Source organism: Amphibalanus amphitrite, unplaced genomic scaffold, assembly GCF_019059575.1.
Source record: "Amphibalanus amphitrite isolate SeventyFive unplaced genomic scaffold, NRLGWU_Aamphi_draft 000141F_arrow, whole genome shotgun sequence".
NCBI lineage: Eukaryota > Metazoa > Arthropoda > Thecostraca > Balanomorpha > Balanidae > Amphibalanus > Amphibalanus amphitrite.
The window spans coordinates 250,699-274,787 of NW_024881636.1; the positions used below are offsets into that span (position 1 = coordinate 250,699).

At 50.8% G+C, this 24,089-nt stretch overlaps 1 protein-coding gene across 1 annotated transcript in view; it reads right to left on the reverse strand.

Moving 5' to 3' along the window:
• LOC122382506 (transient-receptor-potential-like protein) overlaps positions 1-24,089 on the reverse strand; it is a 55,053-nt gene that overhangs the window by 19,890 nt on the left and 11,074 nt on the right. Inside the window, exons 3-11 of the mRNA XM_043367913.1 lie at positions 19,579-19,779; positions 13,657-13,829; positions 11,659-11,784; positions 10,039-10,194; positions 9,454-9,665; positions 6,862-7,000; positions 5,665-5,825; positions 845-1,005; positions 257-380 (exon numbers count right to left, since the gene is read on the reverse strand). Of these exons, the coding sequence (XP_043223848.1) occupies positions 257-380; positions 845-1,005; positions 5,665-5,825; positions 6,862-7,000; positions 9,454-9,665; positions 10,039-10,194; positions 11,659-11,784; positions 13,657-13,829; positions 19,579-19,779 (1,453 nt within the window). The remainder of the gene's footprint in view (positions 1-256; positions 381-844; positions 1,006-5,664; positions 5,826-6,861; positions 7,001-9,453; positions 9,666-10,038; positions 10,195-11,658; positions 11,785-13,656; positions 13,830-19,578; positions 19,780-24,089) is intronic.

Consider the following 24,089-nt stretch of genomic DNA (forward strand, 5'->3'; position numbering starts at 1 on the left):
GCTGAATCGCACAGCTGCAGGCTTTGATACGTCTCAGGACGAAACCTTTCGATGTTCACACGGCCCCACAGTCGAATAAAATAGACACAAAGTTTTTATCTTTTCAAAACACAATGCATAGTTTTATCAACACTATCATGTCAGCCAATCCGTTCGGTGCTTAGTCTATGTTATCGCTCTTTATTCACGCTCTGAAAAGTACATACTCACATTACGAAGAGTTTGCTTTTCACGCTCAGAACAGCTCGGTACTCACGTTCTGAAGAGCTCTCCGCCCGAGTTGTTCCCGGGCGTGTGTCGGTAGTACCAGTAGAGCTGGTTCAGACCGCACGCGAAACTTGTCAGGATCAGGAAAAAGATGAACAGAAACTTGATGATGTCTGAAAAGGAGACAGTACACCATACAGCTCGTGATGAATGAGACCCAGAAAAAAGTATGCGACACTAAGGCAACTCACATTTAGAAACACGATAAGCATTTACAGGTCGATTGCGTATTACTAAATACACAGGAAATGGCGAACCGTACACGGTATACAAGCTTACGTGACCAAGCATAGGTAGCTTCGCTTCAGCCAGCATACATTAACATCAAGTGATCTGGCCTTGCCGGAATATCTCCTGATTATTACAACGGCATTAAAATATCATTACGCATCTAAAACACAAAGCAAATCACTTAAATGTTGCCAAAATATTGACGTGTCTCACTGTTGAAAACGCCATCCTGATCAAGTGGCCCAGGACCCCACCAACTGGCCTGATCACGATGTCTACTGATGACCCCACCGCCCCTGTTCACGTGACCCAACGACGACCCCACCACCCTGACCACGTGACTGACCGATGATCATGCATCCGAGTGAGATCTGCAGCGGCCCCAGGTGCGGGTTGGTCTGGAACAGGTAGATGATGCGCGCGAAACTGAACACGGAGGCCACAGCGAACAGGCCCTCGGCGATCAGCGTCGGGTCGTTGATGGGCCACAGCAGCCGGTCCATCTCCCTGGTGGGAAGATAGCAGGGGTCAGATACTGGGGCTCAGATACTGGGGACTGGTGGGTCACAGCAGCCGGTCCATCTCCCTGCAGGGAGAGGGGGTTGGATACGGATTACGGAGGTCAGATACTGGGGTCAGGTGGGGAACGCTGAGTTATGGGCCACCACAGGCGGTCCAGTTCCCTGAGGGAAGTGGGGCAGATACCGAGCGTCAGATACTGACGTTCAAATACCGAAGGCCAGATTCGGAGGGACAGATAATTAGGGAACGACGGGTAGGGAGGGAGGTGTTTTCCTGTCTACCTAAATATTGCGGTACATATTTTCAGAGAACATAATAATGAAAATGGATTTGCTCATAGCTAAGTAATTTCTGTCCCTTTCGTTCCTTCCCATGCTCTTCCACTCCCCCTCTCTCTTTCTCTCTCCCCATCCCCTAACTCCCCCCTCCTCCACGCCTCACTGTGTTCATTAGCAGACGAGGCAACTAGTTAACTGCAGTTGTTCCCGGCCTAAGTTCCAATCGGCCGGACTCGACCGGTCAGCGTTAGCCCGGTTTGGTGTCGAACGTCACAGTTTAAAGGTAAAGGCTGGACGCCAGCGCAAATCAAACGTATCGCTTGTTCTGACCTCTAGTCGGCGTCATTTACACCAGACGAAATGTCATTCGGCTCTGAAAATCTCACCATCAGAGCTCAGCCCAACTCCAAACGACTCCCATCCCACCACCTCCGCACCGGAGGAGGGGGGCGCCGCGTGCCGAGTCACCTCTCATCCGGCCGATCGACCGGCTCCCATTGACATCTGGGCCAATTCACAGCCACTGGCGATCCGACCGTCGCTCGAAACCCGATCTGTTGGCTCCGGCTGTCGTGCCGTGCCGAGGTCACAAATCAGCGCCGGCCGAGCGCTCTGAATAGCCGCCCGCGGCGCAGCGGCGTGCCCGGTCGGCCGGTACATTTGTCCCGCCGCGTCGTATTACTGGCGCGTGCTCGAATGACCAGGGCGTGGGCGAAGCTCGGGGAGGGGGGGGGGGGGCAAACAGCCCTGGTACAGCGAGCGACAGACCGACACCAGCACTCTGTGACGCGGAATGGGTCATCAGGCCAAATGACACATTGCCTGAGTGAGTGCAGTGCACAGAGCGAGCGGGAATTGAGTGTGAATTTCTTTTCGTTTCAAATATTCATCGTGAAAATGTACCAGCCATTACTAGGAGTCAGGATGCCTTCCTCGACAATGACTTATGGGCGCATTGAACCAACGTTTTATTAATTATCTAATATTGTTTTACACGTGTATATTTTTTTTTGCATTTAACTCAGATAATGTTTCCATTAGCCCACTGCCAGACAAATCGTGGGCCTCACAGGGTGCGTGGAGATAAATATCCCTCCCTTTCAGTAACTTTTTTCGTCAAAAACTTTTTCACTTGCATTCACATTAGGAAATATGGTGACCATAAAAGATGACCACAAGGACCAGAAAATGAGGATTCGCGGCAGAGGACAGCCTGTGGTGGTTGTAGACCGCGACACCAATTTCTAAAAATACGATTAATTTCTTAGATCAACCTGAGGTACCCCGAATACCGATTTTTACTCAGCTTCGGGTAGCTTTTAATTTAACACCTAATGCTTCTTGGAAATGCCTTTCCCCAAACTACTTCTTGTAAAACCGCTCCGCTAGCCTTTTCAAAGTTGAGGGCCAAAACGGCTGACAGCAAAGTTTGACACGCCGACTGCTTCTCATCGCAACAAAATAGTTTTATGAGCGGTCATAAAAAGGCTCCCGTCGGGGAAAAGTCAACCTTCGCAAGCGTAGTCCGAAAGCAAAAACATAAGGGAGGAGCTAGAGGATCATTCAGCGGCGTATTTAGAAAATCGCGAAGGGGGGGGCCAAGGGTTTGGAGGGCGCCACCTCACCCAAGGAGGGCGCCATACGGTCGCGAGATAAAAAATCACTCAACGGGGGGGGGGGGGGTTGGGAGGCGTTTTTTACCATGCCACCAGTTTTTTTTTTGCGTAACCTCGTATAGGTCGTGCTGCATTGATTTTGCATCGTGTGTATTCTTTATACTCCAGGTCACAAAAGGTCAAGTGGTCTTGAAATGCTGCGCCGAAGGCGCGCGAAATTTTTGAAAACAACCTTTTCCTCCGCTTTTTAGGCACGCCTTTTATACGATCACTGCTCAAAGCTCCTCTCGCTCTTTTACCAAATTTGAAGGTATAAAAAATACCTAAGGTTTGGTCGGGCCGCTGCCACACAAACTGTATAGAAAGCTTGGCTCATGGGTGTCGATGTATAAAAGTTTATTGGCGGTGGCATATCTACGCACCAGATCACCGTATCGGATTGATACCGGAGCGCGAGATGCGTAAACATCATCCAAATTACCTCAGACCAGCCTTCATAGCCTTCTCACAGGTGCATACAGTGTACCCACATAACCAGTTTCAATCACCGAAACTTCAGATGCCTGCTGTTGCGGCCGAACCTGTTGACAATACTTAATCGTAATACATATAGATGCCATGATGCACGTAAAGTAGGATCAATCCGTTAAGACCAAAGACGTGTTTTATGCATCGTAGAGCGTAGATAGTTTTGGTAGGTATAGGTACTTCATTCATTGTGCTGAATGCACGTTCATTTGTGGCAGTTTTCACAGGCAAGACATCAACTATGTGCAATAGAACGACTAAGTTGAAGAACATGCCAAAGGAGTAAATAAATGATAGGAGAGCAGCGATCAACGGATGTTGCCAATAGGTAGAAGGGCTGCGATCCACAGGAGGGCGCTAATAGGTAGAAGAGCCCCGATCAACATCCCGAGTTTCGACAGTAGGGCACCGATAGGTAGGAAGTTGGCGAGCAGCAGGAGGGCGCCAATGGATAGAAGGGCAGCGATCAACAGGAGGGCACCAATAGGTAGGAGGGCCCCGATCAACAATCAACAGGAGGGCGCCACCAGGTAAGAGGGTGGCGAGGAACAGGAGAGCACCAATAGGAGGGTGGCGATCAACAAGAGGTCGCCAATAGGTGGGAGGGCGGTCATCAACTGCAAGTCGCCAATGAGCGGAAGGGTGACGATTAAAATGGGGGTGGCAATGGTGAGGAGGGCGCCTTTGCTCAAGAGGATGACACGAACAGGACGGCGTCTGTGCGGAGGGCGCTGGTCAACAGGAAGGTGCCAGTAGATAGGAGGGCGGTGATCAACAGGAGGGTGCCAGTGGTTAGGAGGGCGGCGATCAACACGAGGGCGCCAATAGGAGAAGGGCCCCGATTAGCATTCAACAGGAAGGACTAGGGAACCAATAGGTAGGAGGGCGGCACTGAACAAGAGGGTGCCAAAAGGGAGAAAGGCGGCCTTCAAAATTTCACATGAGGGCGCAATAGGTAGAAGAGCGCCAATAATCATGAGGACGCCGATCAGCAGAAGGGCGGCAATGTGTAGCAGGGTGGCGACCTACAGGAGGGCGCCTTCGGGTGAGAGGGCGCTTATTTACAGGACAGCGGCTTACATAGGCGACCACCGTTACGCTTAGAGAGCTACAGCCTACAAATGTGGTTGGAGGGCGCCCGAGGGAGCCCTCCAACCGTATTTGGAGGGCGTATTTGGAATGGGCGTCCTCCGAGGGCGCCCTCCATCCGTATTTTCCCTGTAAACACATTCGCGATTGGAGGGCGCCCTCCAGTCGCGATTGTTTTTCGATTCGATTATATCACAATTGCATTTGCGATTGGAGGGCGCCTTCGGCGCCCTCCAATCGCAAAGGGCGCCTTCGGCGCCCAAGGGGGGGGCCATGGCCCAGTGGCCCCCCCCCCTGCCTACGCCCCTGGGATCATTAATGAATAGGTGAATAAGTAATTGAGCGAATATGCGAATAAGTAATACTCGTGGGCAAATCGCACAAATAGCTAAAAAAGTCAATTTAGCTTTCCATGAATCCGGTCAGTCAGTATATACCAGGCAGCACATCTAACATCTCAAGAGTTTTTTCCAATCTTCTATCACGTTTGCATAACGTATGCATTCTGTGTAGGTCAAGCCACCAGCACTATGCGTCAGGTTTACCAATTCTGCAGAGCGTGCGCCTGTTTTGCCTTGGTCTCACATCCGGCTGCTCCCGCTAAACGCTTCATTGAGCTGCCACTAAGCGCTTCATTGACCCGGTTCGTGGCTTCTGTTCAGCTTTCCGCTCAACTTCGCCTTCAGCAGTGCTAACTTTTGGCTCATAGCCCCGGGTGGTGGCGCAACTTATCAAACAAACTACTGCATCGTAAGTCCTAACAAATTCCGCAGTATATCATATTTTGCTTCTAGCTCCCTCTATCCCTCCCTCCCTCTCTCTTTTTTTCTCTCTCTCTCTCTCACACGCATTTACTCGCGTGGTCAGCCTAGTGATAAGTCGAATCAGCAGTCGTGGTAAGCGCGGAGCTCGCTAGTCTGCTAGCTGCTTTCCCACCTAACGCTTGCTTGATTAACTCTGCGCTTATCTCACCTTAGCTCGCTGATTTTATTACCCATATGTTCCCACACATATCCAGAAGGTGCAATATGAGAAATGCTCAGCCTGGAAGTGACCTGTCAATCAAAGTGTCCAATTGCGCTGTCTGACTACTGGTTCACCCCCCCCCCCTCCCCCTCCACAAGGGGACTGACCGGCAGCCGTAGGATCCGGAGCGGATCTGGAAGTAGGCCACCGCCCGCAGCGAGAAGCTGCAGATGTAGATGGAGAGCATGACGAAGTCGAGCCAGTTCCACCACTGGCGCACGTAGCCGCTCAGCCCCTCGTCCCAGAGCTGTTTACATTCCGCCCATACCTGACGGAAAGGGGGGAGGGGGTCAGAGGGGGTGGGGTACGGCGGCAGCAGGGGAGTACTGCAGAGGTCAGTTCGAGAACCTTAGGCTGCAACTCCGTGCGGCTGGTATGTGTTTAAATATGCATCTGGTCCGTGTGCTTCTATGAATCTGGCCAGTGTGAGCCGGGAAAGCACCTCTGAAGTTTCTACCACTGACCCAGTTATAGCAGTAAGCGGCTCCACTCCAATACCCGCTCAACTCGGTACGACTACATAGAGGCAGGCCCTCGGAGAACCCGCTTAATGACATACGCTGCTCCGTAATGATATGCACCGCAAAGGCAGATTGTGTTGACAAGTGATATGCTGGTTTTCTTAGAAACAAAGAGGCGACACTTGTCTGTGTAAAACTTGCGTGTGACACAAATTTCATGATTTGGGTAGTTGTGGCCTTCACTTCCGCAGTCGTGCAATTTAATTGTTTCCATATTCATCACATTCTCAATAAAAACTGAGACCTGTAAAATGATGAGCTCGAAACCCAGACGTGTGTTCGGCGCAATAATGCAAGTGGTATCCGCCGGCGAATGAATATCAGTAAGACGACACCAAGACGTGATAGACGTAACTGCCGGAGGACGCAGACGATAAGATGCCTGGCTACAGTCCAGGCGATGGCATCCAATCAGAAACGGTGGGGATCGCACGGTTCGAATGACAGAGGCAACAAAGCCGATTAATAATTGCGCCTTGGATGCGCACTGCGCTCAAAGCAGCTTTCAGTGGGATGCACTGACATCGCCATTGTGCTCTATTCGTTAGAAATATAAGGACAGGTCAATGCTACGAATGTTATTCGTCTAATACTTATTTCGCTTTACCTTTTTTCCTTCCGAGGAAAGAGCAAAACGTCTAAGAACGAACGCAGGCACGGAACATGTGTGCATGAAGCATTGTTAGGAGAGCAGCGACATTAACATTCATTACCACGATCAGACTGAGGTTTGTTCATCCCACCGAGTAAGAGGACTGGTAAGCCCCAGCAGCGGCCACCTACCATTCCGGCCACCCAGAAGATGATGAGCCACTCGACGGGCGACGGCTTGGGGCCGCGGATGTTCTCATGGGAGCGCTCGTCTCCCTCGGGCCTCATCGAGGCCAGCACCAGCAGCAGCAGGAAGAAACAAAACGACGCGCTGAAACGCACAGCCACAGTCAGCAATATCAGTGCATGAGCATCAGCCTTCAGCATTTCACGACGAAACGCGATGGAACATGCCGATGCATAAATATAAACCGGCATGGTAGCTGTTTGCATTCCTAACCCGCGACCTGGTGGGGGGGGGCTATTTTTTGCCCCCCCCTCCAGACTTTTCGATATATCTCCAGAACCGCTGCGCCGATCGTCACCAAACTTTCAGTACCCTCCCGGACATCAATTTTACATATTGTGACCAAATTTTTTTTCCAAAGGCTATGATAGGTTGGCCGGAAATGACGTCAGTGACGTCATGTTCTGTTGTTTTCGACCCAAATAAGGGTTTCGCGGGAAGAGCTGTCAGGCCTATAGCTTTGCAAATACAGAAAAATGATAAAGACATAAAAGCTGTAGAATTGACAGGGCTACAAAACTGCTATCTCGGATTTTTGAAATTTTTGGATTTTGACCCAAAAAAATCAAAAAATATTTTTTTTTGGATATAATAATCGAAAAATCCAAAAAGTTTTTTGAATTTCGCAAAAACCGGAATATATGTGATAGTCCTTACCGCCTTCCATCCACATACCGAATTTGAGATTGATACCTCTTTTTTGGCGAAGTTATAGCGAAAAAACTGTTCAAAATTGATGACGTCAAATTTTCAAACTCAATTTTTAGCAATTCTAGACCCCGTAGCGCAAAACAAAGACCACCATTAGACTCCCCGTGACGAGCTGCATCGAATCAATATACCCATTTTATGCAAAACTATCAACTTTAAAATTTGACCTTTTTTGGCCTGACCTTGACGTGACCTTGACCTGAACTTCACCAGAAAGTGACCTAAGCCGTACCTGATAGTCTTGTAACCAGCACCATTGAGTTGGAAATGAAAAATTGGCCATAAAACATGCATCACACAACCTTTGTAAAGTTGGGCTCATGTGACCTGACCTGTGACCCTTGGTGACCTGACCTGTGACCTGACCTGGTATTGTCAGTGACCTCTAATAGCAACATATCTACTAGGCAACTGACGCCCTATCGCTGATTCTCGACAAAATGCGTTTTCCTCGGTGTTATAGCGCATTCCCTAGAAGACCCGTGAACGGTGAAACATTTCATCTTTGACCTGACCTGTGACGTCATCGGTGACCCCGAGGTCAATGAAATTTGGTTTCCTTCGACAAATTTGACAGGCCTTTCGAACGACGTTTGAATTTTTCGGATCCGTCCAGTAGTTTCGGAGATACGAGGGGGGGGGCAAAAAATAGCCCCCCCCACCAGGTCGCGTTATAAACAGACCCCACCAGGGCGCGGGCTAATGGCCGTGCATGTACATTCATATTGCATGCGCGCAAAAAATTCTCTGAATGCAAAGTTCATAATTCAACTGCTTGCTCAAATCAGTGACCTTTTATTGGTCAAAACTCCCGGGTAAAATCTGCAGAAAAGGCCAAGATTGGTTGGTTCCAAACTCCATAGAATACGGCGCTATTGGTGCCTTCTGTTCTTTTCAACTGCTCCATTTTACGGCACAATAAAACATTCAGAATGATTTCCGCAAACCTAAGAGTCTCTGAAGCGTAAGAGGAAAGCTTTAGAATAGAAACGATTTAGTGGCTACGGATGAAATCTACTTGAAAAGATGCTATCCATATGTTCTCGAGTCAGATACCGTTCACCGTTTCACCAATAACATTGGTGAAAAGTCATATCAGCAATGAATAATGGTCCCGTAGCTCAGTCGGTAGAGCGTTGAACTCCGCGTGGTGAGAGCACGCGTTCCCGCCTCCCGGTTACAACAGTCCTTAGTTTGAGGCGCGACGGGCGTTTCATGCTGATAGCACTCCTCACGGGTATGGTTGCTGTTGGTGGCAGGCCGTAGCCAGCTAAAGTCAGTGGGGGGACCGGCCGTGCGCGGCTATGTGTGCACGTTTAACTTCGGACTCAAAATTATGTCATCGATCACGAATTGCGCGATCGGAGGGTAGAGGGCACGGTCACCGCAGCAAATTTCGCTTAGTGGGGCTCTGTCCTTGTAAAATGTGCATCCATCCGTTCAAAAGGTTCGATTAAAAAAAAAATGTAATGACAAACCCAGTCGGTAGCAGTTATTCAATCGTATCGACGATAACGCTGTAAACAGGCTGCAAGTCTTTGAGGTACGTACCATCCAAGCGTGAGATTGACGAATGAGCGCTACACAGTACACAGTAATGATATACCTTGATCATTGTCAGCCTCATTCAACCTTACCATCCTATTAAATGCTGTCCAATATGTCACAGTCAATGCTCGCGGCAAAAGGCGTCATCAACAACATTCATGCTACTCTTTTTACAGAATATTCGTATGGTCTTTTTCTGCTATCTTCCATGCTCCTGTCTCCCTACACTCCCCGTCTCCTTCCCTCCCTCACAAGGACCCCGCAGCACGCCGACCCACCTGTGGTAGATGAACTTCATGAACGGACTGCGGATGGCCCGGCCGACCCGGGAGCGCGGGAAGAGCAGGTAGAGCACTGAGAGCAGCGGGATGAGCAGCACGATGACGGCGCAGATGAGCACCTTCAGCAGCGGGTTCCGGCCGCGCCACAGCGGCAGGCCCGTGTACCACACGGACATCAGCATCTGCTGGCTGTGCGAGTGGGCCACAAACTGCCGACAGTGTGAAACACGGCGGTCAGACGAGGTGGTGTAAAACACAGCGGTCAAACGGGGAAGACGGGCACCACACTGACATCAGGCTGTGCGAGCGGGCCACAAACTGGCGACAGACGCACAATGTGTCAGTAAAACGGGGATTCTCGACAATAGTCGATACTCCATCTGGCGACAAGTTGGATCCATGTGGCATTGCACGGCGATCATATTTAAAGCCCGAATTTCTTATAGCTTCGTAAAATAAAGGCCCTGTCAGAATATCAAACATAACCTAAATGATATGACTGCACACACACTTGCACCTTCGGACCGGCACACGCGGGCACGATATACACTTCACGCGCACATGCCCGCCCGCGCTGTTCACCTGTTTCTGCTCGTATCGGATGGCCAGCCGGAGTCGGCTGAGCGCCGCCGGCCGATCGTCCTCGGCAACGGGCCAGTCGGCGTCCTCCGCTTCCTCTCCGTCCTCGCTGGCCACCAGGTCCTCGCCGGGCGTCCTCCGGTCCAGAACGGCTAACACCTGAGCAGAGCGGAGGACAACGGCGGTCACCTGGGTGATTTGGCACGTGCCAACTTTGCACACATAAATATCCACTCGAATGAAGAGCTCCAACGAAAAGAGTCGTTTTCTGGTGTAAGAGCTCCAACATCAAGAGTTGTTTTCTGGTGTACTCAAAGACCCAAAGCTACAAAGGAATAAGCAACATAATAAAATCTGAGCTAAAATTGGGCAATTCACGATATGAACCATTCCATAATAAGCTAGACAGGACTGCCTAACGGGCTATCCTAAGCTGTGGCAGTGCTCAGCACCGTCCCAGGCGCCTTGGTCGGCGCATAACCGCGGTAAATGTTTAATCAATGTCCGCGGTGCAGTGGCTGCCCCCTGCGCTGTTCCCGGATACCAGCCAACTGCGGTAATATCACTGCCAGAGCCGCTGGAGACGCAGACGGCAGACTTGGCGGCACACGTACTGCCGTTCTATCACTCCCAGACTCAGCATTCACGGGATAACGTGGATCGGTCATGAACTCGCGCATCACGAGACATATCTGTTTATTCGATAGAACAATATTGAGCATTGCTGTAAACTGCATGAGCATTGATGGTAGCGTGTTGTGTGTCACAGCACATATCTAGACTGGTGTCATGCTCCGTGCCGTTACCCGCAGGGAATCTGCACGCAGGCACGTCCCACACAACACAACACGTTTGTTGTATGTCAGGTGTAGCATGCCACAAAACAAACAATACCACCCCGCCCCAGCGCGGCCCATCCCCTCGCGCGTGTCTCGGGACTGCAATAAACGTCCGACGGCAGCCGGTGCGGGCCCGGGGGTACCTTTCTTCTGGCGCGGGCGGTGCGCCGAGATCGTCATTGATCGCCGCGAGGACAGGTGAATGACGCGACTGATAAACGGCTTACCATAATGCCGGCGAGCGTCCGCCTACGGGTAATGTTCGGCGCTCGGCTGCGGGGGCGGCAATGTCGGGTGGGCGGCGGCTAATGGCGCCGCTGCAGACCGGCATTGTTTATCGGTTGGTGAAGGAGCGGGAGCTGCTGGTAGGGCGATCTCGCCCGCTTCTATTACCATTGAAACTTTTTCGGACATTATTCCAACCACCCACATAAGCATTGGTGTTTCCTTACCGGTGCATAACAAGCTTCTCCTCAGTTTAATAAGAAAATATACACGAGAAAACGATTACAATATACAAATTCCTCCCAAAAAGTGACGGAATTTGATACCGAATAGAGACTCACCACAATATGACGTGGCTTCACTGGCCTTCATGTACCGAATGCTGACCTAAACGGCCTGTGGTGACTGATGACTGACCTACGTGATCCTTAGGGCTAGCCTTGAAAGTCCGACGAGGGCCATTGATAACCGAGACTGAGCTCAGGGCAGATCACACGCCTGTGCTACGATCCCTGACTGACCTCTGGACAGGACACACGCTTGTTGATCCCTGACTCACCTCCTCAGAGCTGCGACACTGCTCGAGCAGGTCACAGGCGTAGCGTTTGCACTGGTCGCTCAGCTGCTGGTAGGTCTGATGGAACTCGTTCTCCCTCCGACTCAGCTCAGTCAGCTCCCACGACAGCTGCGGTACAGAGTCAGAGAGTCACGGTCAGAGTCGGGCCCACAGAGTCATGAGTAATCATGGTAACAGTACAGAGTCACTGACACAGCTGAGTTAGATGACTCGGCAGTCACAGAGCTCCGCCCTCAGTAAGGGTCTGCTCTCACGACAGCTGAAGCATGCAGATTCAAAAAAGCAATCGGAATATATAACAGCTACAATATTGTCACAGAGTCGTGGCCACAGTACAGGGTCGCAGTCAGAGCCATTGACAGAATCACGGGAAAAGACTGAAGTAGGACAGACTGCATGGAGTGACAGAGTTAAGGATACAGAACCCATCACATAGGCACGTTCATGAAGTTTCGGTCATACACTCACAGGCACATGGGTCCATAGCATAGCTGTTCGACCCATGCCCTCGCATCCTTCAAGTTAAACGTACCTTCCCAGGTTTATACAGCTGTCATTATCGTGCGCTAGCTTATCAACACGTGGATTTAAGATTTTGGTAACGCTGGGCAGGATTCGAGTGTGGCTGATGAAACCTCACGGCAGGTACACTCGGGGGCAGATTGATGTTCCACCACTCCTTACCCATCGGGCTCCCATGGATCAGCAGTGGCTGCTGCCAGTGTTGCCTGCCCTCAGCACTGCTCAGCACTGCTTGCCAGTGCTAGTGCTGCCAGTGCTGCCACTGGCAGCAGCCAGTGCTCAGCCATGGGAGCCCGATGGGTAGGGAGTGGTGGAACATCAATCTGCCCCCGAGTGTACGTAACAAGCATCGCCCTCCCCCGCACAGTTTCTTGGGCCAGTTTCTGAGCGCGCTCTCACTAATTGGTAATCCGATAAATTAGACTGCAGGGTTGGTCTAATTATAAAATGGCGGCGGCACTGATCGTGGCGAGGGCTCAAAGCGTGGGGGACGAGAGACGTTCCTCTGTTCCAGCTATCCTAGCACCGCCACGTGAGTGCATTTCGGCGTCACTCGGAGTGGAACAGGTGGCCATTGAAACGCCACGACAACGTAGCCAGCCATCCATTCCACTCCAATCCTCCCACTACCCAGCTCACTTTTCGCAGGAAATTCTCACGCGCTGAAACCTCTCCCGTCCATCTCAATCACCGCGCTCCGCCAAACCAAACAAACAGGCCGAGCTCATTCGATTTAGCATGCATTATGACGGCGCCTTTTTCGGTCGGAAATATACGCCGATAGATGGGCTGACGCAGAGTGCGCCAATATCCGCTGACGGTTCTGTGGTGAGACGGTGAGCTGCTCCGAGGCCGGGCGTTTTGTCAACAGTTCTCTTTGATGGTAGGGTGTGATTGGGACTCGGGGGGGGGGGAGGGGGGCACGGGTCTCTATCAGAGCGGCCTCAGAGCGGACGAAACGGTTCTGGGCCGTTCACCGCCCGGCGCCGGCGATAGTGACAAACATAAAGGGAGAGCGGCGGTCGGAGAGCGACAATGGTGGCGGCAGTTCGCGAAGAAAACACGTTAGCTCCATCTCTGAACAAGTTGTGGATAGAACATCTGCCTTTTGCAGTGCAAGAACTCCAAAAGTTTCGATTCTATGGCAGAACATCGGCCATCGTCCAGCATTTATATACTCTGCTCCAACAGACAAGAAGTGGTAATTTCTTTTATGCTGGATTTTAGATTTTGGTAACCAATAAGCAACTTCGCCTTCCCCACTCGGGACATCGGCCCCTGACCTACTCCAAAGGCCTCCAGGATGGGTCTTCATCTGCGAGGAAGTTTATACCACTCTTTTCACCCAGCACCCACCCTGAACGTCTCCAGGATGAGGTCATCGGTCTGTGACCTACCCTGAGCCGCTCCAGAATGGGATCTTCGGGCCCTAAACGTCTCATCCACAGTCCCACCTACCCTGAAGGCCTCCAGGATGGGGTCCTCGCTGGTCAGGCTGATCCAGGCCGGTCCGCTGAGCGCTCGGTACGTCTGGATGCGGCACAGCGAGCGGCGCAGGCGGTCCTCCTGGATCTCCTCAGTGCACGGTCGGCAGCCGCAGTCGCTGGCGTGCGGACGGCGGATGAACGCGCCTGCCGGAAACGAGGGAGAAAATACATAAAATATCAGCAAACATATTATGGAGCTCAGTAACTTAGGGAGGGTTTACATTTCCTACAGTGAATATGAACATAAAGTACCTAGCCTATTAGTGTCTTTTCACGAGCTTAATAACAGGTGAGATGGTTTCCTGCATTCATACGTGTAACCACTTCTAAAGGTGTCTAGCATTGTGACAATCCGCTGCCCACATGTCCCTTAGTTCCCTTCGAAGACAGCTGCACTTCTCCGGCGCCGCGCCCGAGTCGGAGCTCGGAAAGGATTGCTCCGCCCGTTCTGATAAGGCTGGTGGCAGAGGATTTCACTATCTCTCTATGCCACCCATTACAGTCACAGAGTTTGTGCTACTTGGCAGCACACTCGCCCCATCCCCCAGACAGACCAGAGCCCTGCTGGGGATGGTAGGAGCGCCAGGGGCGGTGACCCCATATAAAATTAGTTCGGATCCATTCACGGACGCATTTTGGGCCATAAGTAGAATAAAACATGGCCCGAATGGCGGGATCGCGTGCAGCCAGACATAACCCGTCCCTGACCATCAATCGTCTGATGAGCAATAACCACAATCTGTGAAACTCGCCGAATAGTGAATGCTTTCCAGAAAGGCATTTCTTTGCAGCACTATTAAATTTCAGCCTGAATATGAATCTGACCCCCACGTTATAGAATTCGAAATAAATAGTAGCAAGAGCTGAAATCAAAATTATCATCACTTCATCCCATTTCCCCGCATGGTTTGATCAAGCTAAATATACCTACAGCTAATAATTTGAATTGTATTATTAACCAGATTTGAAATTATATCACGGTGAGTCTCGTCCATGCCCTATCTCATATCACATTAAAGCGCACTCCTAATTGTCACAGATCCGCCATCCGGCGCCGTTCGGCCGCTCCCCTGGCGAAATCAGACCCCGGGCCGTGCGGCGCCTCTGGCGAAATCAGACCCCGGGCGGCGCCTCCGGTGGAACTGGACCCCCGCCGGCGCTCCGAGACTGTCTATAGTCGCCAACCACCGCCCGGAGAGACGTGTTGAAGTGGGCTCGGCCGGGCATCAATACCAGAAGGACTGCGGCCTCTCGATCGACCCGTCCCCAGTCGATCACCCCCTCCCCCCCTCCAGCCTATTTGGTGCTCGGAGGTCACCGCCGCTCGCGCACGGCACGGGCCGCTGAGAGATGTGCCGCGGCAGGGAGATACCTGAACCGCTGGTGAGATGTCAGATCAGAGAGATAACTGCCGGCGAGATGTCTTACCAGACGCCTGTTGGTGATATGTCACATCAGATATATAGCTACCTACTGGCGAGATGCGTCACATCAAAAATATACCTGCTAGTGAGATGTGCCGCAAAAGAGAGACACATACTGGGGAGATTTGTCCATCAGAGAGATACCTACCTGTACGCATCTGGAGATGATTGAACGGGCCGGGCCGCGGCGGAGGGGGATACCGACCGCACTCAATGAAATTGGCGCCGCTGTTGACAGGGTCTTTCTGTAATTTTACCCGGGTCCTAAAAGGAGTTCTTTACGTCACTGGCCGAATCACGCCCACTCAGATAAACGAAGGACACTTGGAGCTGCAGAAGCTGTTCAGCCCCTGGACCCTGCGGTAAAATGGAGGCCAAAGTGCAGCCCTAAAGCCTTCAAATAAATGCTGGTCAGTCTCCGAAATAGTCGTGGCATTTCGAAACTACTATTAACCCTTGAAGTACGAGGCCAGAGTGTACAAAATTGACGATCGTAAGGCCCCGCAGAATGCTCTTCATGCAACTGTTTTATGTTTGTGGTGTCGAAGACTTTTTCACGTTGCCACTAGGTCCTGATATGGCTGGTCTTTTCCCTGCACGATTGCGTGGTATTCGGCCTGCCCCCATGCAGAGTTACGCGGTACTTGGTTCTCCCTCTGCACGGTCACTAGGTACTTGGTCACCCCGGAGTTGGTGCCGAACTCAGGACTGGTACTCGGCCGCCCCGGAGCACAGGACCGGTATGGCCGCCGCCGGCACCTCCAAACAATGGTGCTGTTGATGGCAGAGCCCGCTCTCGCCGGTCTCGGTTAAACATCCGTGATCGCCGGTCCGCTCATGCAGCTGAGCAATTAACACACACACACACACCGGCCGACGGGAAATAAACGCACCGTGATGGGCGCGCGGCGAGACTGAACGGCACGTGGCGCGAGCGGGTGCGTACTTAGTGATAGAATCAGAGACCTGAATGGTAGTCTGTCTTGTAAAATTGTGTTGCAATTCACATAAAACTTACAAATTTCCAAGCGTAGCCGAATGCAGTTGATGTCATTGCTATTCGTTTGCCACTGAGCAGTGCCTAAATATATGTACTATAAGGTTGATCCTGTAAATCGCCTACAGGGTGTCCCATCATTACCCGGACATTGTTAACCCGGCAGTTGCTGGGGTATTTCGCCACCCACCGTTTGCTGGGGGGGGGGGGGGGGGCGTTAAACGCCCCCAGCCGATAACTCGAGAACCAATAGGCGCAGCGAAACGCACGAGGCGGCAAACGAAAGAACGCGACGAGACGCTTCAGATGAGTACTTTAAAGTTGAATTTTGAGGTCACAGGTCGGGTCAAGGTCAGGTCAAACACCTGAAATCGAGCTTTCAGTACCATGGACTTCGGAACTTCGCAATGGGCTCCTATTGTCATAAACTCTGTCAAGACGGTGCACAATCCATCATATAAGGCCTACAAGAGTGTCAGCTCCATGTAGGGGTCAGTCATGCATAGGTCAGGGTCAAGGTCAGGACAACCGGGTAGGCAAATATCCCCGAAAATCAAAACTGATATTCGCAGCCTGTGACACATGTTTTATGGGTAATTTGGGGCGTAGAACACGATGATGACATTCATTTTATCATATGTGTACGTGTTTGGCTCAAAAAGTTCAATTTAAGAGATGCATGTATCATGGTCGTGAAGTAGTCACGAGAAATTGCCAAGATTCAGTTCAAGATTTTGGAATATACGGTACGATAATCAATAATCGAAGATAGCCATTTGATTGTTCATGGTATTGGCAGTCTAATGGCGTTTACGGCATGTCTGTATGTCTATTCTGTGATTTTATACGATTTTTTGAACATATGCCGTTTTTGGTCGAAAACTCAGAAATCATGACGTCACTAAAACCTCGATATCTCAAAAATTTTCCGACCGATTTTTTTGAAACTTTGTCACAATACACTTCAATCAATTCCCTACAGGTACCCAAAATTTGGCGCGCCTGCGGCGCGCCGTTTTTATGCTATGGCCCGGCGAAAAAAGTGGGGGCGTTTAACGCCCCCCCCCCCAGCAACTCGCGGGTTAATTAGCGTATAAAATAAGGCAAACATGATTGCGTTTTTTTCTTTTTACCGTCCTATATAGTCAACTAGGGTGGCTGTGAAATAGCACATGCAATAGATACGCTTGTTACAAGATCAGCCGACAATGATGGAAAAATGCCAGCCATTGCTGGTCTCAGTTGTTTTACGGGTCTCCCGAAACTGGGTGTAGGCCTGTTTTCTTTGACCTCTTGCCGGAGGATAATACGATCATATAAGATAACCTTGACATTTAAGTGTTCCCAGGCCATAAGGTATTATCCCCCAAAACAAAAATGTCTGCCTACGCCACTTTTGCTGCGTTTTTTACATCTGGAGTGGAGAAGCTCCATGTCTGAACATTGCGCAACCTTTGGCTTCCAACAGATTTGGTTTCCAAAACAAACCCGTTCATGGCCATTTGGTTCACGGCATCCAGTTTTCGCACTGGTAGAATATTACCGCAGTAAACGGTTGTCTTTGGGCCATCATATCAAGCCCAATGACTAATGAGTGCACGGTGGCTCAAAATGTCATACAATTTGATTTTCGACGGGTGCCTGGCCGTCTCTGCTGTTGGGGAGTGGTAGCCATCTGACGTTCACACAAGCCTTTTTCGGGCGGTTCAAATGACATAATACCTTCGTTAGACCACAAAGTGTGCCTCAATATACTGTTTTGTTGTATATGTTATGTTTTTGGGATGAATTGTAGTGATTTGCGCTGCCTTTCCCGTAGTTTTCGCATATTTGTCTGGCGACGGGCTCCAAATTCCAAAATTTTGTCGAAGATAGTGGTGCAAAGTAGACTGATGTTTTGTAGATAATCCTGATCTATTGTTTAGCTAGTTTTTAGCTAGATCGGTGACGTTTGTTGTCTATGACAAGCAACCACTTGTTTGACAACTGGTGCATGGCCCTTTTTGGCCGAGCCCAAGCTTGTCAATCAGGTTTATCTCTTGCTCTCTCTGGCTTCGTTAGCTGATATAATTGCGCTTTGCTCAATCCTAACTGCTTGCAGATGAGCTGCTGAAGCTCTCCAGCAAAAACCATGCCGAAAGTCCGTTTACAAAGTTGAGAACGGGAGTTGATTCACCATGGTAGCCTATTAGTGGCTTAAGCTGAAAACGGAAAAGGACTACTCTTACTTGACTCTGGATAATAATTGATTCGAGTCGTTACCGGCCACCAAAAGCACACAGTCCCCAATCTCGATAGCTAAGGGATATCTTATAAAAGTATGATGCTTGTATATCACTAGAAGCGAGCGTAGTCGTACTTTTAGCCAGAAAATAAATGTCCGGGTAATTCTGGGACACCCTGTAATAGCCGAGATCAAACGGAGCGGCCGGGTTCAATGCCTCTGTAATCTCCCACCATTCTCCGATTTGTACCGGGTCTAACAATGTCGCCCATTCCAATGACGTACGGCATCTGGCCCGGCCAGCCGACCGATCCGGCGGCCGGGCCCGGGGTTCTCACAGGCCCAGTCTCCTCCGAGCACCTGGTCTGGGGTAACATTGGGCACACTGCGGAATGGATCGCCCAGTTAGGGCTGGGCGCAGCCGAAACTCCGCCTGGTAATGTCTCCAGACAGACATTTATCAGTCATAAGTGGCCGAAAACTCGCAGAAGCACGCGATGAAAGCGCCGCAGTTGTCGGCAGAACTGTCCTCTCCATGACGTCATAAGTATAACTAGGTCTGGAAAAACTAAACGGAGGTGGAGGACTGAAACCGGAGCTAATCATCGTTTGCGTCTCAACCGCAGCTGAGATTGAATATTTGAGGAACTGATGACGACAGCCGGCCTAATTTTAACGTGCAGCTGAGGTAACATACCTCGGTTAGGCGACACCGTACGGAGTCATGACGTCAGAGGTCTGACGACGAGCGCACTGGCTAATTAATTAGACGAGTAGCTGTTACCGAAGGCACCACTGACAGAAGGCGTTCAACCTGCCTAGCGGTATCACTAACAGCAGACGAGAAGCTGTGCAACGTGGGCAAGGTTGATTTTCAAGATCGGTTATGGGATTTCAGCTGCGAAGTCGTAGTTGATAGGACTTCAGCTACAATATAAGTTTACGAGACAATGATTTCGCGCAAGATGTTAGTATGGAACTTAAAAGTTGTGAGACGCGCCGACATTCTGAGTCACAACGTTCCCCGAATCTCTGCATATTGCAGCGAACATTACCAGCCTCACGGTATATCCGAACGATTTCCACCCCATATGTCACCGTATCACACACTGAGTAAACCACAACGTTTCGAGTACATCAACCTATCACATAGCACACGATGAACCTCAAGACTCTGATCACACCCAATTTCAGCCACATCACTCACCACGGCTGGACGAGCTGCCGGATTTCGAGCCCACCGCTCACCGTATGAGAGAAAGAGCTGCAGGATTTCGAACTGGTTGCACTGAGCGGCCATCATGATGGGCGACACGCCGGGCGGCGCGTCGCTTCTCTCGGAGGGCGGCAGCGGTGAGGAGAGCATATCGCTCTGGATGGACGGGTGCTGAACTATCAGCTCCACGATCTTGTATGAGCCCTCGGCGATAGCGTGCATCAGCGCGTTACCTGACGGAGGAGGAGACGAATCAGGTCAGGTCACTGGTCAGGGTCAGTTGATGAACTAGCAGTATCAGGGCCACTGGTTCAGCACTTCGTCCTTGGGGAAGGCAAGGTCATGAGGACATGACTTACTCACAAATTGAACATGACTTAACACAATTAGACCACTGGTACAGCCAATCAAATCAGAGGAAAGCTGCCAGGCAGGCCGGCATCCACTGCTCGTCGGTCCATAAATCCGTCCATCGGCTGGCCTGTACAGTGACTCTGACCAGGAGCGTATACGAGTACGATATGCATCATATCCGCCTGTGGAGTGCGCGCCTGTGGACGCCGCTGCGTGCCACGCTGGCACGGGCCCGCACGCGGATAACTCGGCCGAGATAGCACCCCACGAGCCGCGTCTTCAGCAAATTACACTCACTGATGTGGCATGCATTATGCAGATGCCCTAATGTGACGTGAAATGAAACACATGCGGTGTTGCTCTCTGCGCTGTGATGAAAGATTTCATGAAAATCCTCGAGAAAATCTGACTTTAAATGAGGACATTAATGTTGGCGTTTGGGTGAGCCACGCTACCATGAGTGATTTGCAGCAGAACAAAGGAATCCACTAGTAATTCGAGGTGCCTGGGGGTATGGGTATGCAAAATGGAGTCAATGCCTTAGTTATTGAAGTTTGTCGCATAGATTTTGAGAATAAGCTGCATGTCGTTTGGTGCAGCTACCAATGTTTTTAAGAACAAGAATTTGTCACTTGTAACCCGTATCGGTGATCTTTTTTTGGTAATACAGCCACAATGAAACTTGAAAGACTGATCAAGGATGGCTGGTAGAAGAGAGACGAGAGAAATCATTCCACATAATTCATATCGCATAGCACCATCATGAATCATTTCAATGGGGCGTGCTAAGAACTTGTTAAAAAGAGACGTCACTTTCCTCGCGAAAGCAACGAACGTTCGGCCAAGAACGTTCAGGTTCGGGTCGACGACGTGCGGCCTCTGTGACACTCCTGGTGAAGTCGACAGGTATAGTGAAGTCGGCTTCGCTGCTAATCATTGAGGTCTTCCCCGGAATATTTGGGTTGTGACGGTGCACGTCGGGGTTGTCCAATAGAAAGGAGCTCGAGGATGTCAGGTCCTGAGACCTAAGAACTGACCAGCTACAGCCACGGTTCTAATCTCAACAGCCTCGTGCCTATAGAACTTCACACCAACTTCGAATCACTCCCACGGTCAATCTCTTGCTTTTCAGGGTGTCGCACCAAAGTCGGAAGTGCCAAAGTTTGACCGTGTATCTTTAGATCGCCCATCACTGCTACATTATTGCAAACATAGACCTCTGCCTTTACAATTCACATTACCATCGTATGCATCTTATTCATATCAATTTCATTTGCGGTCCCCTAGATCTTAAACACCTACTTTCAACAAACGGTAAAAGCTATCAAAACATTGTCCAGGTACCGTGATTTTTAATCAATGATCCGTAAAAATAAACACTTATCTCTAATTGCAGCAGGTAACCGGCTGAGATCGATAGTTGTCTATTTGCACGCGGCGCGCTGCTGGCGCTGCCCAGAGTATATAGGGTTCTACCCACCGACCAATGGCAGGTCGGGGGTCGGCAGACTCATAATGAGGTGTGGTGCGCCCTTTGCGGGGTCGGCCGCCGACCGGCCCAGGGCAATCAGAGTCTGTGGGGCACGTGACGCACTGACGCAGCTGGAGGGGGGAGGGCGGGGGCGAGGGGTCGTGCAGGGCGGTCACCGACAGCCCAAATGAGAAGACGGCCACTATATGAGAGAACAGTTCAAACAAAAACCGACATCGAATGGATGATTAAACATACATAGGCATTAAATTACAATAGCTTCATATTTTCTTATGCTATTGTGAAAAAGAAGTACGGCGACGAGAAATATTCGAAGCTCTACGGGCCTCTTTTTTACTGTAGTCTCCAACGTCATTGGGAATGTAATGCCTATAGGCTATAGCCAATCATCGCATGTGAGAAAGGCAGACTGCGGACCTTTTGTAGCACTTGGCTCATTATCTTGATGCACTCGGGGGTAACTAAAAAACTATGCATTGGTCATTTCCCGGCTGACCACGTTGAGCTGGATCAGGCCCGATAGCTGATTGGAATCGCGCCCCACTCGGCGGCGCCGGCAATATTGCTGAATCTCCGGCCGCGGAAACCTGCGCCGGTTTCTGGGAATGTGCGGCCGCGGCGTCCCGAGAGGGCCGCTGTCAGCACGTGCAGCCCGTGCCGTGTACAGACAATGGCCGCGGCTGTCGGCGCCACTGCTGCGTGGGCAGCCTCGAGTGGGCCACAGCGACGGCCCCATAGAAAGGCCCACAACGGCCGGGAGGAGAACGATAGGCAGCGGCGGCCTCCCAGAACTACCATCACGGATATTGGGTGGCGAAAAAGAATTAACGGTTTCGGATAAAGTTATATTAATTTCATTATCCTTACAAGGTAGCGGAGGAAAAGGCATTGTCTACACAGGTAAATGTTAGAAACCAATAATAAAAAACTTGCTTCGTCAAAAAAAGCTGAGACATTCAATCTGCAGTTCAGCTTCCTGACTGATTCGCTGTCGTTGTCACTGTCATTGATTCGCTAAAAAGAGTACCTACCTCTCTTTCTTTTAAACACAGAGTTAGTTAAAAACTTCATCCCTTCGAGGAGCAGCGGTGCTAGAGAGCTCCTATCAAGCCGGAGACATTTCCTCTAATTGCCGCTTACTTTTAGCCTCAGTTCGTTCGAAACTAAGCCGTTCGATCTCGATGGCCGGTGATGATCTCTGCCGGGCTGCCGCCGGGACGCCTTGCTGGCGATACTGCGCAGGGCTGCTCCGGTGCGAACTCGAGTGATGACGCTTATCCAGTTACTGCCGCCGACGCTGTCTCATTCGATACTCCGACACGGACGTCTGGACAAACTCCCGACGTCCGCGTCACAGAGCGGAGCAAGACATCGTGACCGCGGGCCACTAACGGAGGCGCACGCTCACCGGCGAGCGCGTCAATTTCGACACACATCAGTCGCGGCGGTCGCAGATTGCGCGCTGGCCTCTTCCGCCGACCCCCCCCCCCCCCGCCAGCGAATGACGACTGTGAACTTTTGGTCGGCCGCTGCTCAATGTGGCGATGCTCCGTCAGAGAAGAACCAACTCTCAACCCCCCCCCCCACCCAAAAAAGAAACAAATACACACAGACAAACAAAAATTGGTTACCGGACAAAGAAGTCTGTGTATTGTGCAAGTACCTAGTTGTGTAGTAAGAGCATTTCAGTGTAGCGATTAGAGAATCTGGAACCGGTTGAACTTTGAGAATCTATTTTAACAATAAATCTGGCCCCACGACCCCATGCACCTTATGAGTCTTGAAATACTCTGCAGCCCACGAGGTAATTAGGCCTTTTCGGGTAACAGGACCGCATTTGTCGGCCGCCTAACGAGAAAGACGGAGGTCATGCTGGGTACGCGGCAAGACTGGCACAGTGGACTCGTAAACACTGGCGGGAGAACCATACATATGCGAATTCGGAGGAACACTATAGTGCAAATCGTGAAAGCTTAGGGATGTTGAGCTGCAAGAGAACTACGCTAAAAGTGAAGACATGCATGAGGAGGGAGATATTAAACGATTTTTTTAAACGCATGTTTGTTTGGTTGTTTATTACGGCTTTAGGGCGCGCCGACTTCTAAGGTCGTTTTGCGCCAATTTTTTCTTTTAATTAATTTAATGCACTGACGCATGCATTGAGACCATTCATACTAATTATTCATCCCCTCCAATGACCTTGTCATTACCTGAGACCCCATCGCCATAGGTCTGCATGCCAGCGGGAGGGAGATCCAGCCCGAATTCACAGCGCACTAACAGGGGAGTGTTGGGGATCATGTAGGGGAGGAGTGAAGAGAGCGACAACGCACAGTGCATACTGCATAACCTAAAAGGACGACACAGGGCCCGAGACGGCGTGAGACATAAATGGACTTATCAGTTTGTAGAGCTAGCCAACAGGTCGCTGGTGTCTGTAGTTCCTCAGAGACGGTCAGTCACCCGGCCGCCTAGTGACCCGGGGATGGCACAGGCTCGCGCCCAGCGATGAGCCCGCGTCACAGGGCAAAGGTCACCTGATACTGACGAGGAACTGCGACCCCGGCCGTGACTGAACGGGAAATTGGTCCGCACATTCGGGATTAGGCAAATTACGGAACCTAATGGCCCGCGGCAGAGGTGACGCCCATTCAAATATCGTGCCTCGCACCTAAAACGACCTTTGGATAACTTCAG